Consider the following 11620-nt stretch of genomic DNA (forward strand, 5'->3'; position numbering starts at 1 on the left):
AGTAAATCTACTCAACAAACCCTTTCGCAACTAAGCCATTTAAATTCATCAAAACTTTCAGAATTTAACTAGCCACGGTTTATACAAAATTTCCACTATAATAAACTTCTGCAATTCTATGATAGGCATTTATTGATTGCATTCAACATTTCACTACAAGTATTTCGTCACTCTCGTCGTATGCTCATACTCAATTTGGAGCAATTGACAAATAATCAGCATAGACAATACAATTCGAGTATTTCAGTCTCAAAGTAAGAGCTTAAAGAACAACTAGTCCAAATATACATACAAGTTTCATATCAAACTTTGGCATAAGATCGTATTCTTCTAGTGTGCTTGCCCGACTTTGGTCTCTTAATTCGGTTTCAATTTCAGGGAGGCACTGCAGATGTAACCATGATTGACATTAAGATCATAAAAAAATATATCCAGAAGGGAAGGAGGAGGGGGCAATTCCCAAAACTAGAAGAAAGTACATACCTATTGATACAATAACGCTTTCCTGTGGGTGGGGGGCCGTCATCAAAGACATGACCAAGATGAGCTTTGCAAGCAGCACAGACAACTTCTTGGCGAGGCATGAAAATAATTGACAAGTCTAACTTTGACTTCACATTGTCTCCTATGGGCTGATAATAGGATGGCCAACCAGTTCCACTGTCAAATTTGGTTGATGATCTAGATAACAGAATAGTGTTCTATCAATTTCACAAAAATGTTGAATGAGAAAAAGTTTCATCGTTATAATAGCAAAAACACCTAGGTATAATACTTACTCAAATAGAGGGGTATCACAACATATGCAGTGGTAATTTCCGGGGGTTTTGGTGTTCCAGTATTCCCTGAACAAGAGATAAAATAGCAGATGATATAGATATATGGTAAAAACAAATTTTGTTTAATTTTAAATTATTGAGTAGAGTTAAGTTTCAGGTGTAAGCATTTTTCCCTCTCTGTAATGCATTGAAGCCTGTCATTCTTACCCAATATGCCCAGTTGCTACGATCTCCTGATGGGCATGTAAGCCCGAGCATGCATCAGGATGTGCAGGAGCAAGATACACCCAGAATGCTGTATACATGCTATCCTGATGCAAGCGGTGGGTGAAGGTAAACCACCTCTCATATCTCCACAATTTATTACTCTTCTTTTTGCTTTTGTTTGGAGGGGAGAGGAGGTACATAAAAAGAAAGTCCGCATATGTCGACATACTAAGAAACACACTTTGTGAGGCTAGATCACCCATCCTTGGAACATTAGGACCTCTTTGCAGGACCCACTTGGGCTACAAGGCCTGTAATACCCTAACCAAATCTCGACATCAAATGCCAGCCTGAAAGATGCATCGAGGCTGTAGACTCTCTCCCTTTTTGTTCAAACATGGTAGCTATAGTGAATTCTCAGTTCTGAGTGCGAAATTATGGGAACAATATTTTGAGAGCAAAAAAAAGAAGAAAAAAAAGTGATTTGGGAACAAAAGCAGACTGATAGAGGCTAAATTCCACTTCTTTCATATTCTTAGTACAGAAAGAAGCAAAGAAGTGGAGTACCCAGTTGGTGCTAAGACCCCAATATCTGCCTCAACAATTTTTCGTTGCCTACTACATGAAGAAATGATGAAACTAATTCCTTAAGTCAACAGTCAGGAGCAGCAATATATGGGTGTAAATCTTGATAACGGTAAACATATCCATATTAACAATGGAAACCCATTAATATTCTGGGAGTGCTATATTGAATTTTGACTTGTGACCAAGGCTTTAGCTTAAGTGGTACATCCTCCTCTTCCTGCATGGGAGGTCGAGGGTTCAAGTCCCGTTTGGCCAATAGTTGGTGTCTGTGCTTACCTTCCTAAAAAAAATGGTGATATGTGAGAATGAGATTGTTGCCTGATGAAGTCATAATTTTTTTGCCTTGGCAGCATTCTCAAAATTTCTTATACAAGTTCACGAAAGCCTCTGCAGTATTTGTGATGCTAGTTGCATACTACATGAAGACATTATGAAAATAGCTACTTGAGTCAATAGAAGTAAGGGCAATAATATATTACAGTCAACTTAAAATTGGTCACATTTTCACAATTAACAGAAGGAAACCAATCATAAATCTGACAATGCTTCATTGATTTTTGAGATTATTCCCCAATGGATGCATAAAAATATTTAAAATTGCAAGCATTTGAAGAATTTTTTTACGTTAGATAATTTCAAACTCCAATATTTCAGGAACACTCTAGACATTCAAATATTTAAATTCCACAGTCTCAGAGATAAAGAAGATCTTTGGCACAAAACTAAATTTTAAAGGAAACGAAACAGTGGCCAATAGTTGAACGAATAAAATGTAAAAGGTATCATACCCAGTAAAAGCCCTCTCGGTCCCCTTTTGCCTGGTTATATAAAATTGTTCCCCTGTGAGCCGCTTCTTCCATTCTTCATCACTTATAGAAGTATAACCTACCTTGCTTGTCTCTAGACAACACACATCAATTAATATTGAACTTTTAATGAAAACAAACTATATTAGAAATTAAAGAAGATGAGCAGAAGAATGATAATGATAATTCTAGGAGGAATATGATTCTTTCAAAGCATATATATCACCTAACCAGAACATGAAGGACACTTAAAGTCTTGAACTAAGACCAAAATATGCAGTTATATCATTAAACTAGTAGTTGCACAAATTGGGTAAATACCATTTTCATTCATTTAAAGGTATATCTTTTTTATTGGAGTTGATAAAAAGGATTAGTTAAGTTCTGATCATTTTAAGCGTTTTGGCTTGAATATTTGGGCTAGAAACAGTTAGAATGATCATCTAAGCTATTAAAAAAAATTTAAAACCCAAATTCTTCAAGCTTCCACTTCATCAAAACCTGGATTCCTCTTGCAATTCGATCATTTACAAGCCTAAACCACCAATTCAGCAGAAAAATATACTCCGTACTTCAAAGTCAAATAGAAACAGATTCTTCATATCATAAATTGTTTATGATTAATATATATAGGTATATATATAAAGCCGGGAAATATATATATATACATACACATATATATACACATATAGGTATATATGTGTATGTATATATATTAACTAGTTCATATATCAGAAGCAAATCAACACCCAATTTAATAATTTCACATAACACAAAACTCTACATAAATTCCAAGAAACATGGTAAGGAAATTGTAAATTTCAACCAGGAAGCATATTACCCATGACAGAAAATTATTACAAAAAGAAAATACTTGAATTGAAGAATAAAATTAAGGGATATAAATAAATTCAAGAGAAGAGACGGACCATAAACTTTGTCGGGTTTCTGAGAAGAAGCATAAGAGCCCATAGCACGATTTGAGAGAACTCTTCTTGTAGATCTGCTTAACAGTTGAAAAGCTAAAGCAAAGTTGGTTTTGGAACGAAAATTGAAATGGGGTTGTGAGGAGAAGTTAGTAGGAAAGTTCAAACTGCTTATTATGGCATGGGAAGTCATTTCTTGCCGATCCCAAACTAATACTATCCGGAAATATGCGTATTATTGTTATATTTTGATGTTTGGTATTTCATTAATTTGATTGGTCGTTATCGATTATCTTCATGGTCTGATAAGTAGCTGATTTTGACCTTTACAAGTGGCTTTCTCAAGTCCATGCACCAAGACAGATGGCACTACATCAGCCACGTGACCACGTCTATACATAAAATGCAACAGTAATACAAATACGTGGGGATTTTTTTTTTTTTTTTTTCTACTAAATTAGGATTGCAACTCGAAGGGTTGGACGGATTTGAGGTAAAATTTGAGCTCAATCCAATATATAAAATGTTTAACGCGAGCCTAATCTTAATCATACCTTCAACCCTAACTGCTCAACTCATTCTTTTACTTTTAAACTCGGGTTTGCATCTCAGACTTAGATTTCTAGTTAAAAAGTCCAATTAATCCGGATTACTCAAATGGACAATCTCCGCATGAAAATTTAATCTAATCTTGAATTACTTTTAGATTAAATTGAGTAACAAAATATATATATTACAAACTTTTAATAAATTACAAACAAATTCTTAAAATTTAATTCTCCTAAATTTTACATACAAAAAATTTAAGATTTAAGAAAAGAAGCTCAAACGAAAAATGATTATTTAAAATAAAATACATATGAAAAAATATTATAATTTGAGTTCGGGTTAGGCTTGGGTTGCTAGCACTTCAATCCAAGCCCAACCCTAATTAAGTTTGGATTAAGATTTTTCAACCCAAACCCGATCTTACTTATAAAAATGATTATTCAAGCCCCGCAAAAATTTCATACTAGGCTCGAAGTGGGTTCGAGTTGCCCAACCCAAGCTGCACCCCTACTACAAAATAGATGGGGATTACTCAATGGTTTTGGTATGATACCAATTTTCCGAATTGATATGCTCGTATTTTGAAGCCTTTTTCCTAGTTTGTCTGGAAATTTTTTTTTTTTTTAAATGTTTTGTTTGGAAATTTTTTTTTTCAAATAATATGAAATATACTCCAAAGTAAGGGGGTGCAACTACCCGAGCTTACCCCGATTTTTTTACAGCTTGAGTAATCATTTTTACAATCAAAGTTGGGTTTGGGTTAAAAAATATCAATCCAAATTTAATTAGGATTAGGCTTGGATTGAAGTGTTAGCAACCCGAGCCAACTCAAACCCGAATTCTAATATTATTTTCATATATATTTTTACTTTTAAACATATTATATATAATATTTAAATTATGATTACTTTTTTTTATTAAATGTTACTTATTGTATGTTAATATTTAGGAGAATTAATTTTTTAAAAAATTGGTTGTAATTTATTAAAAATCTATAAAAAAAAATCTTTAAACTTCTTCTTGTTTAAGAGTAATTTAATCTAAAGCTAATTCAAGAGCATATTAAATTTTTGGTATAAAAATTAGCCATATGAGTAACCCTAAATTTAACCCGAAATATAATCCCGAGTTGTAAGCCCGAATTTAAAAATATAAGGATGTGTTAGACTTGGGTTGAATAGTTAAAGTTGATAATAGAATTAAAGTCGAGCTTGGGCTTAACATTTTATATGGTGAGCTAGACTCAAATTATACCTCAAATTCGCTCAACCCGTCCGAATTACAACCCTACTCCAAAATATGTTCAAAATCATTTAATAATTTATTCATACAAATACTTATACAAAGAATCTACAATACAACTATCCAATACATTTTCATCCTTATTGGATTATTAATAATGATTTACATCTGGATTTATTTGTACACACGAACATAGACATAGAAATTATCAATTTGGGTTAGAGGAAATTCTCAGATTAGTTACTCTTCCGAAATTCTAAAAGTTAAACTTGAACAAATAAGAAAAAATTCAAAAAATAAATCTTCAAAAGATAAATATACAATAAATTAAAATTTACAACGAATTGAAAAAAAGGTTGATCGAGATTATAAATATATAAAATAAATATGATACGTAGTCCTTCACTTGAGTTAAGATTTTTAAAAAATTATTAAAGTTGTTGGAAAAATCGAGATGGCCCGTCCAACTGTCCAAGTGGCACTCCTGGCCACGTGGAGTGTGGACGCCCACCTCTGGCCATATCATTCATTGTGGGGAGAAATTATTGACAGTAGCGGAGGTTCCACGTCATTTTGACACCATGAACCAATAGAATTGAGACAGGTGGATTCCTCTCCTTCTCTTCCTCGTGGGGCTTAACGAGCCTAAATATTGGTCTAAATTGAATAAAATAACTCGAATCTTAAACCCGTCCCAGTTATATTACTCATCAAAAATCCATAGAGAATATTATCTACTACCCCTCTCCATTGAAGCGCGTGAAATACAATATAGTTTAAGAAGGCAGAGATTGTCCGAGATTGTCATCCACCCTTATAGAAAAGCGCGTAACCTAGTGATTCTCCTGTAATTTCCCGTATCCATCGAACTCCCAACACTTCCCACACCCAAACAAGAACACGCACAGTGCGATCTTGGGAGAGATGAGAGGCATGGCAGCATTCTCACCATCAAAACACTGGCAACCCACAACCCCAATCAACCCAACAAATCAATCTACCAGAAACCTCAACACCAACCTAATTCAATTCAACAAGAACAACCACCCATCACCCAAAAGAACAACACCACTTCCCTCTTTTTCCATAAAACCCTCCAAAACCCCAATTCAACCGATACAAAGCACCATCCCACCATTGGTGGTTGTTGGATCAGCCAATGCAGACATATATGTGGAGATTGACAGACTCCCCAAGGAGGGTGAGACCATCTCAGCCAAGACTGGCCAAACCCTAGCTGGTGGCAAAGGGGCCAACCAGGCTGTGTGCGGTGGGAAGCTGTCATACCCAACTTATTTTGTGGGACAGGTTGGCGAGGATGCTCATGGGAGGTTGATTGCTGAGGCACTTGAGGGTGGTGGGGTCCACCTTGATCACCTCAACATTGTGTCTGCTGCACCTACTGGCCATGCTGTGGTGATGCTCCAATCTGATGGCCAAAACTCCATCATCATTGTTGGGGGTGCCAACATGAGTTGTTGGCCCCAAACTCTCTCTGAGGAGGACCTGGAGACTGTGAGGAGTGCTGGGATTGTTTTGCTTCAGAGGGAAATCCCAGATTATGTCAACATTCAAGTTGCAAAGGTCAGGGCTTTCTTTGATACTATTTTCATTTTTGCAAATTTGCAATGCATATATATAATTTAATGTTTTGTATGGGTTTTCATTTCCTTCTATGGATGATTTGTTATGGTCTTTGTGTTCATTTTACAGAAAGATATTTAGTTTGTAATGCAAGATAGATGAAATATATATATATATATATATATATATATATATATATATATATATATATATATATATCTTAAACTTAATGATGTAGGGATAATTATTTTTAATTAATCGAATCAACTAAAGTTTAAATCATCAGTTTCTGTGAATTTGTTGTGTGCGTACTAGAAAACTTTATACAAGTGAAAGAGACCGGTCAGTTATTGTGCCTAGGATTGCATTGACATTCTGATTAGTTTGCAGGCTGATCAAAGGTAGAGAAACACTAGTCAGATTAAGGAACCTTGTTACTTATCAAAATATAAGTAGAACATGTTTATCTATTATTGGTGTTTGCACCACTATCAGGATAGATTAAATCGCAAAAGAATATAGGTTTGATGTTAACTGGATAATGGTACTATGGGAAACCTATGAAGCACCCTTACTTCTGAAGGGGGACATATTTGTGTTGGATACTGGTATTCTTCGGATACTATTTTGTGTAGCTCGTATAAATTGAAACAAAATGCTTCTTCAAGTGGTTGATTCGTGGATAAGGAGAGAAAACAGTGAGCTTCGCTCTATCAGATGGAAAGACAAGCTTCTTCTCTGTCATTTAAAAGTGTTTGAAGCAGAGATGGTGATGGAATCGTGATTGTTTGTAAACTTGTAAAGGCAATTTGTCATGCTTGGAGGATTTCAAGAAACTAATTTCCTATTAGTGGGGCAGGCCCATTGGGGATCTTATCAGCAATTATAAGAAAATGAAATTCCTTTTGCAGGATTTCAAATAAGTACAACATTTTTCTTGTGGTATGCTCGTTTTGCATTGTGACAAATCAGAATGAAAGAAAATGTGTTATAGATAACAAATTGAGTTTGCTTTACTAAGCCTGAAATGTGTTACTTAAAAGAATCATATTTCTAAATTACAGTATCATCACTCTTTGAAAGATAATTCTTTTGGGGAATTATAAATAATTTCTAAAACTCTTGTGCAGCAAGTGAAGTGGAATGAAGAATTTAAGAAAAAGAAAGAGAAATGTCAAAGAAAGTAGAATATTTACTTGATTAGCTTGTGTAGTGTGAGAGGAGATTGAAGGCTTCTTATCACCTTAATCTGCAACCATTTTTTTTCCTCATTGGAAATCTTCTTCTACTGCATCTTCATAGGAACCGCAAAAGGCCCCATTTGTTTCTTCTGGTTTTTAACTTTGGTTCTGTGGTGAATCTTTCTGAAATTCATTCCTGTCTCCTTGAGCCATGAATTCTCATCTTGCATTCTCCAAATACAGCTAGGCACCTCAGTCTCCAAGAAGCTCATATCCTTCTGTACATATCATATCTAATTTATTCCAAAAGTCCATGTACATGCAACAAAACTATCAAATTTTCCACGTGATTTTAATATTATAAATTATAAATATAGTTCATAAAAATGCTTGAAGTCATACTTATTTTATGAACAAATGTTAGTCATGATGTATATTTTATCATACGAAATTATATATAGATGCTTATAGATTTTAGTTTCTATGTTACATTCATACGATGCAACTTTACATATATACATATATGTATATTGTCATATCTTGCCATATCTATATACTGTTTTTCAAGAATTTATCATTTTTCTATGTCCGTGTCATGACGTTTTTATATCCCTTACCCGTGTCCATGCTTTAAATATATATATATTTTCTTGTCTTTCTAATTATGCTGTTTTTGTTTTTTGCTAAAACATGTCATGTCACAGTTTGCTGTCAAAAGTCCCAAGCCTTGAAATGATTGTGGTAATGTAGGCTATTATTATGCTCCAATGCTTGTCTGCTTCCAACCGCAAAATTCTGATTGTTTTGATTTCTTTTACTTCCTTTACCCTTGAAAACTAGTTTATTTGCAGTTCTAAGTAAATTTATTAACTTGATCTGCATATGTTCTCTAGACTATCATTGAAAATCATTTTGGTTTCGAGAAATTTAAATTGCTGTTCAAATTTTTATTCTGTATCCTTTGATAATCTGGTTCCATCTTATGTTATTAACTCATTCCAAGTTACACCTTGAGGCTATATATATATATATTTGTAATGTTTTTTGGTCTGTTTGATTTCGATAAATCCTTGCATAACTTGATTATTTTCAGGCTGCAAGAAGTGCTGGTGTCCCAGTCATCCTGGATGCTGGAGGAGTAGATGCACCCATCCCACCAGAACTACTGAGTTTTGTTGATATTCTGAGCCCAAATGAATCTGAACTTGATCGTTTAACGGGAATGCAGACTGAAAGTTTTGATCAGATTAGTCAAGCTGTGCTAAAATGCCATAAAATGGTGAGCTTCGGCAAACCTAATTAATTATGACTGTCCAAAATCTTACTTACCAGACCCAAGTTTATTGGGCACACTAAGATGTCTCATTTTGAACAGTCCATCTCATGAAATCATTACACTGATCGATGCCATTAGTTGCTCTGTCAGCTCCCATTTTCTTTTGATCCATTCTAAATGATGGATAGCAAGTGATATCCGTTTTGTTATGCACAATCATTTGAAAATTTGTTAATTCTGTATTATGCGTGATATTATCTATAGGGGTTCAAAATGTGACAGAATATCTAGGAATCAAAGCTTCATGGCTTCAAATGCTACCTTGGGGATTATCAATAATTTTTTTTTTTTTTTGGTGGGGAATCTGAACTGCCTTAGATTTATCTGAGAAAATTTATCTTCTCTAATCAGATACCATATAGATTCAAAAGCAATAGGAAATTTTTGGTGTACTAGCTCTCCTTAAGGGGAGGCGCAGGATTCAAGTCACATCTAGAATAAGTGGGTGTTTTGTACGTTTTTTCCGCCAGTATTTTGGTTTATTCAAGAGGAATAGTTCTTCTAGGTGTGACAATCATATATCAATTTTTTTTTGGATAAGTACATTCTAGACAGCAATTGTGCCAAATTTTACTTGTTTAAATATATTCAGAATATAGGCGTGTTCCCTCTCAGGGTGTCAAACAAATCCTCGTAAAACTTGGGTCCAAAGGTTCTGCTCTATTTGTGGAAGGAGAAGAACCCATTAAGCAACCCATCATATCAGCTGCTAGAGTCCTCGACACAACTGGAGCTGGTGATACTTTTACCGCTGCTTTCGCTGTGGCACTTGTGGAGGGGAAGTCCAAAACGGAATGCTTGAGATTTGCCGGTATGCATAGCGGTCCTTTTCTGGTTTTTTTCCCTCCATTTATATTTGTTCGTACGACTAAGTTCCTTATGCCATTTATAACAGCTGCTGCAGCCTCTCTCTGTGTACAAGTGAAAGGAGCAATTCCAAGCATGCCTGACAGGAAATCAGTTTTGGATCTTCTTCAGTCACTTTGAAGATTCTGTTTCTAGGTCGGCTCAACATGCACATAAGTAGAAGATAAGAGCTGACATTTTCTTTTTCAATTCTTAGGTACCATTGAATAAATGATTATTTAACTTGTAGGAAAATTTAAACTCAGATTCCTTGTACCAATAATTTTTTGGGTAAATTCCTCGTACCAACTCTCTCTCCCTCTCTCTCTGTCCTTTATATATATATATATGTATTGTCGAAAGAGAGCGATTCTAGCAATGAAATAACATGGGTTATGCTTGTCTTACAGAAAGCAGCTTGGTTTGCAAGAGTTTGGAATGTACCTCAACTAAATTACATGCAGATTGTCCAAACTGATTTGGGATTTGAAACCAGTATTTCTAGTTATCAAATTTTCTGATTTTAAACTCAAGTTAAAGATCTATTTAATTTAAGAACAAGCTGCAGTAGGTGCTCTTTGATAAAATTGAAAATTAGGTACGAGAAATTTTAAGAACTAAATTGGAAGAGTTGAAGTTGTACGGGAAATATCATTTAAACTTTTATCGTTTTCAGTGATATTTAAATTACATTATCAAACGTATTTAATTGAATAAGTATTGAATCGGTTCAGAATTAAGTGTTGAATTAAGTTATCAAACAACCTTAATATAGAAATATAATCTGAATTAACCAAGTCAACTAACTCCTATATTAAATCTATTCCTCAGTTTAGGAAGTCTTTAATCACTATAGATTATAGTATGATTTCAAAAAAATTATGCTATCAAATTATATCATCTTAATTTTTGTTCAATTAAAATATGGTTCTGAAAAAATGAAAGAGCAATTTGTGTGGCCTTCTAATAGTTTTTCCAACACCACACAAGTGGTCCGTCCATTTTCATCATTTCATCAGATATTATCAAGCAATATTTTGCACATTTATAGGCTGATGCAACCCAAAACCATATTTAGGCACCTACCCTCCAGAAAGGGCATTGATCCAACCAAAATCGACTCAATAATATTCCATTAATGGATTCATTTTTCTGGTTATATTGTCCACCTTCCTCAGCGTCACTAGTTTGCAATGATGTCAACATTACTCTAAATAATCAATTATATTTTTTGGTCACACTCTAGAGAACTTACAATTATTGCAACATAATGCGTGGCTTAAATGAAAGCCTTCGATTTTATTTTATTTTTTTCAATTTTCAGACATTAAATATGATCGAGACCAAATGTTTGGCCTTAGGTGGTATAAGGTTTGAACTCTAATAAGGAGGGGAAAAAATGATTGTTTATACATAAAGAAATAATTTTAAAAATAAAAATTAAATTAAATTAGAATTTGATAGAAATGGACATAACCACCATGAAATAAACAATTTGGAAACTGAATTGTCGGCACTTGGATAAAATATCAAAAGAGTAGTTGGGGGGGTCATATCTCATGAAGCGAAACTCCTT

At 34.2% G+C, this 11620-nt stretch overlaps 2 protein-coding genes across 2 annotated transcripts; one reads left to right on the forward strand and one right to left on the reverse strand.

The window, feature by feature from the left end:
• Positions 1-106: 106 nt before the first annotated feature.
• On the reverse strand, positions 107-3542 carry LOC132307593 (peptide methionine sulfoxide reductase B1, chloroplastic). The gene is made up of 5 exons (XM_059805403.1): positions 3310-3542; positions 2363-2474; positions 780-845; positions 484-681; positions 107-385 (listed from the first exon to the last, which is right to left on the reverse strand). The coding sequence occupies exons 1-5, from the start codon at positions 3497-3499 to the stop codon at positions 358-360; spliced, it is 594 nt and encodes a 197-aa protein (XP_059661386.1). The 5' UTR covers positions 3500-3542; the 3' UTR covers positions 107-357.
• A 2240-nt stretch (positions 3543-5782) lies between these two features.
• LOC132307594 (ribokinase-like) lies at positions 5783-10340 on the forward strand. Its single transcript, XM_059805404.1, has 4 exons — positions 5783-6681; positions 8956-9141; positions 9814-10009; positions 10094-10340. The coding sequence occupies exons 1-4, from the start codon at positions 6022-6024 to the stop codon at positions 10183-10185; spliced, it is 1134 nt and encodes a 377-aa protein (XP_059661387.1). The 5' UTR covers positions 5783-6021; the 3' UTR covers positions 10186-10340.
• The last annotated feature ends 1280 nt before the right edge of the window (positions 10341-11620 follow it).

Source organism: Cornus florida, unplaced genomic scaffold, assembly GCF_030987335.1.
Source record: "Cornus florida cultivar Cherokee Brave unplaced genomic scaffold, ASM3098733v1 CherokeeBrave_3.0.0_Hap2_Chr05, whole genome shotgun sequence".
In the NCBI taxonomy this organism is placed as follows: Eukaryota; Viridiplantae; Streptophyta; class Magnoliopsida; order Cornales; family Cornaceae; genus Cornus; species Cornus florida.

Excerpts from the sequence above, each read along its gene's own strand:
- LOC132307593 (XM_059805403.1), bottom strand. The coding sequence starts at position 3,499 with ATGACTTCCCATGCCATAATAAGCAGTTTGAACTTTCCTACTAACTTC. Across the intron at positions 2,475-3,309 it reads GAAACCCGACAAAGTTTATG|AGACAAGCAAGGTAGGTTAT; the intron begins GTCCGTCTCTTC and ends TGTGTTGTCTAG. Across the intron at positions 846-2,362 it reads ACCGAGAGGGCTTTTACTGG|GGAATACTGGAACACCAAAA; the intron begins GTATGATACCTT and ends TCTCTTGTTCAG.
- LOC132307594 (XM_059805404.1), top strand. The coding sequence starts at position 6,022 with ATGAGAGGCATGGCAGCATTCTCACCATCAAAACACTGGCAACCCACA. Across the intron at positions 6,682-8,955 it reads TCAACATTCAAGTTGCAAAG|GCTGCAAGAAGTGCTGGTGT; the intron begins GTCAGGGCTTTC and ends GATTATTTTCAG. Across the intron at positions 9,142-9,813 it reads TGCTAAAATGCCATAAAATG|GGTGTCAAACAAATCCTCGT; the intron begins GTGAGCTTCGGC and ends GTTCCCTCTCAG.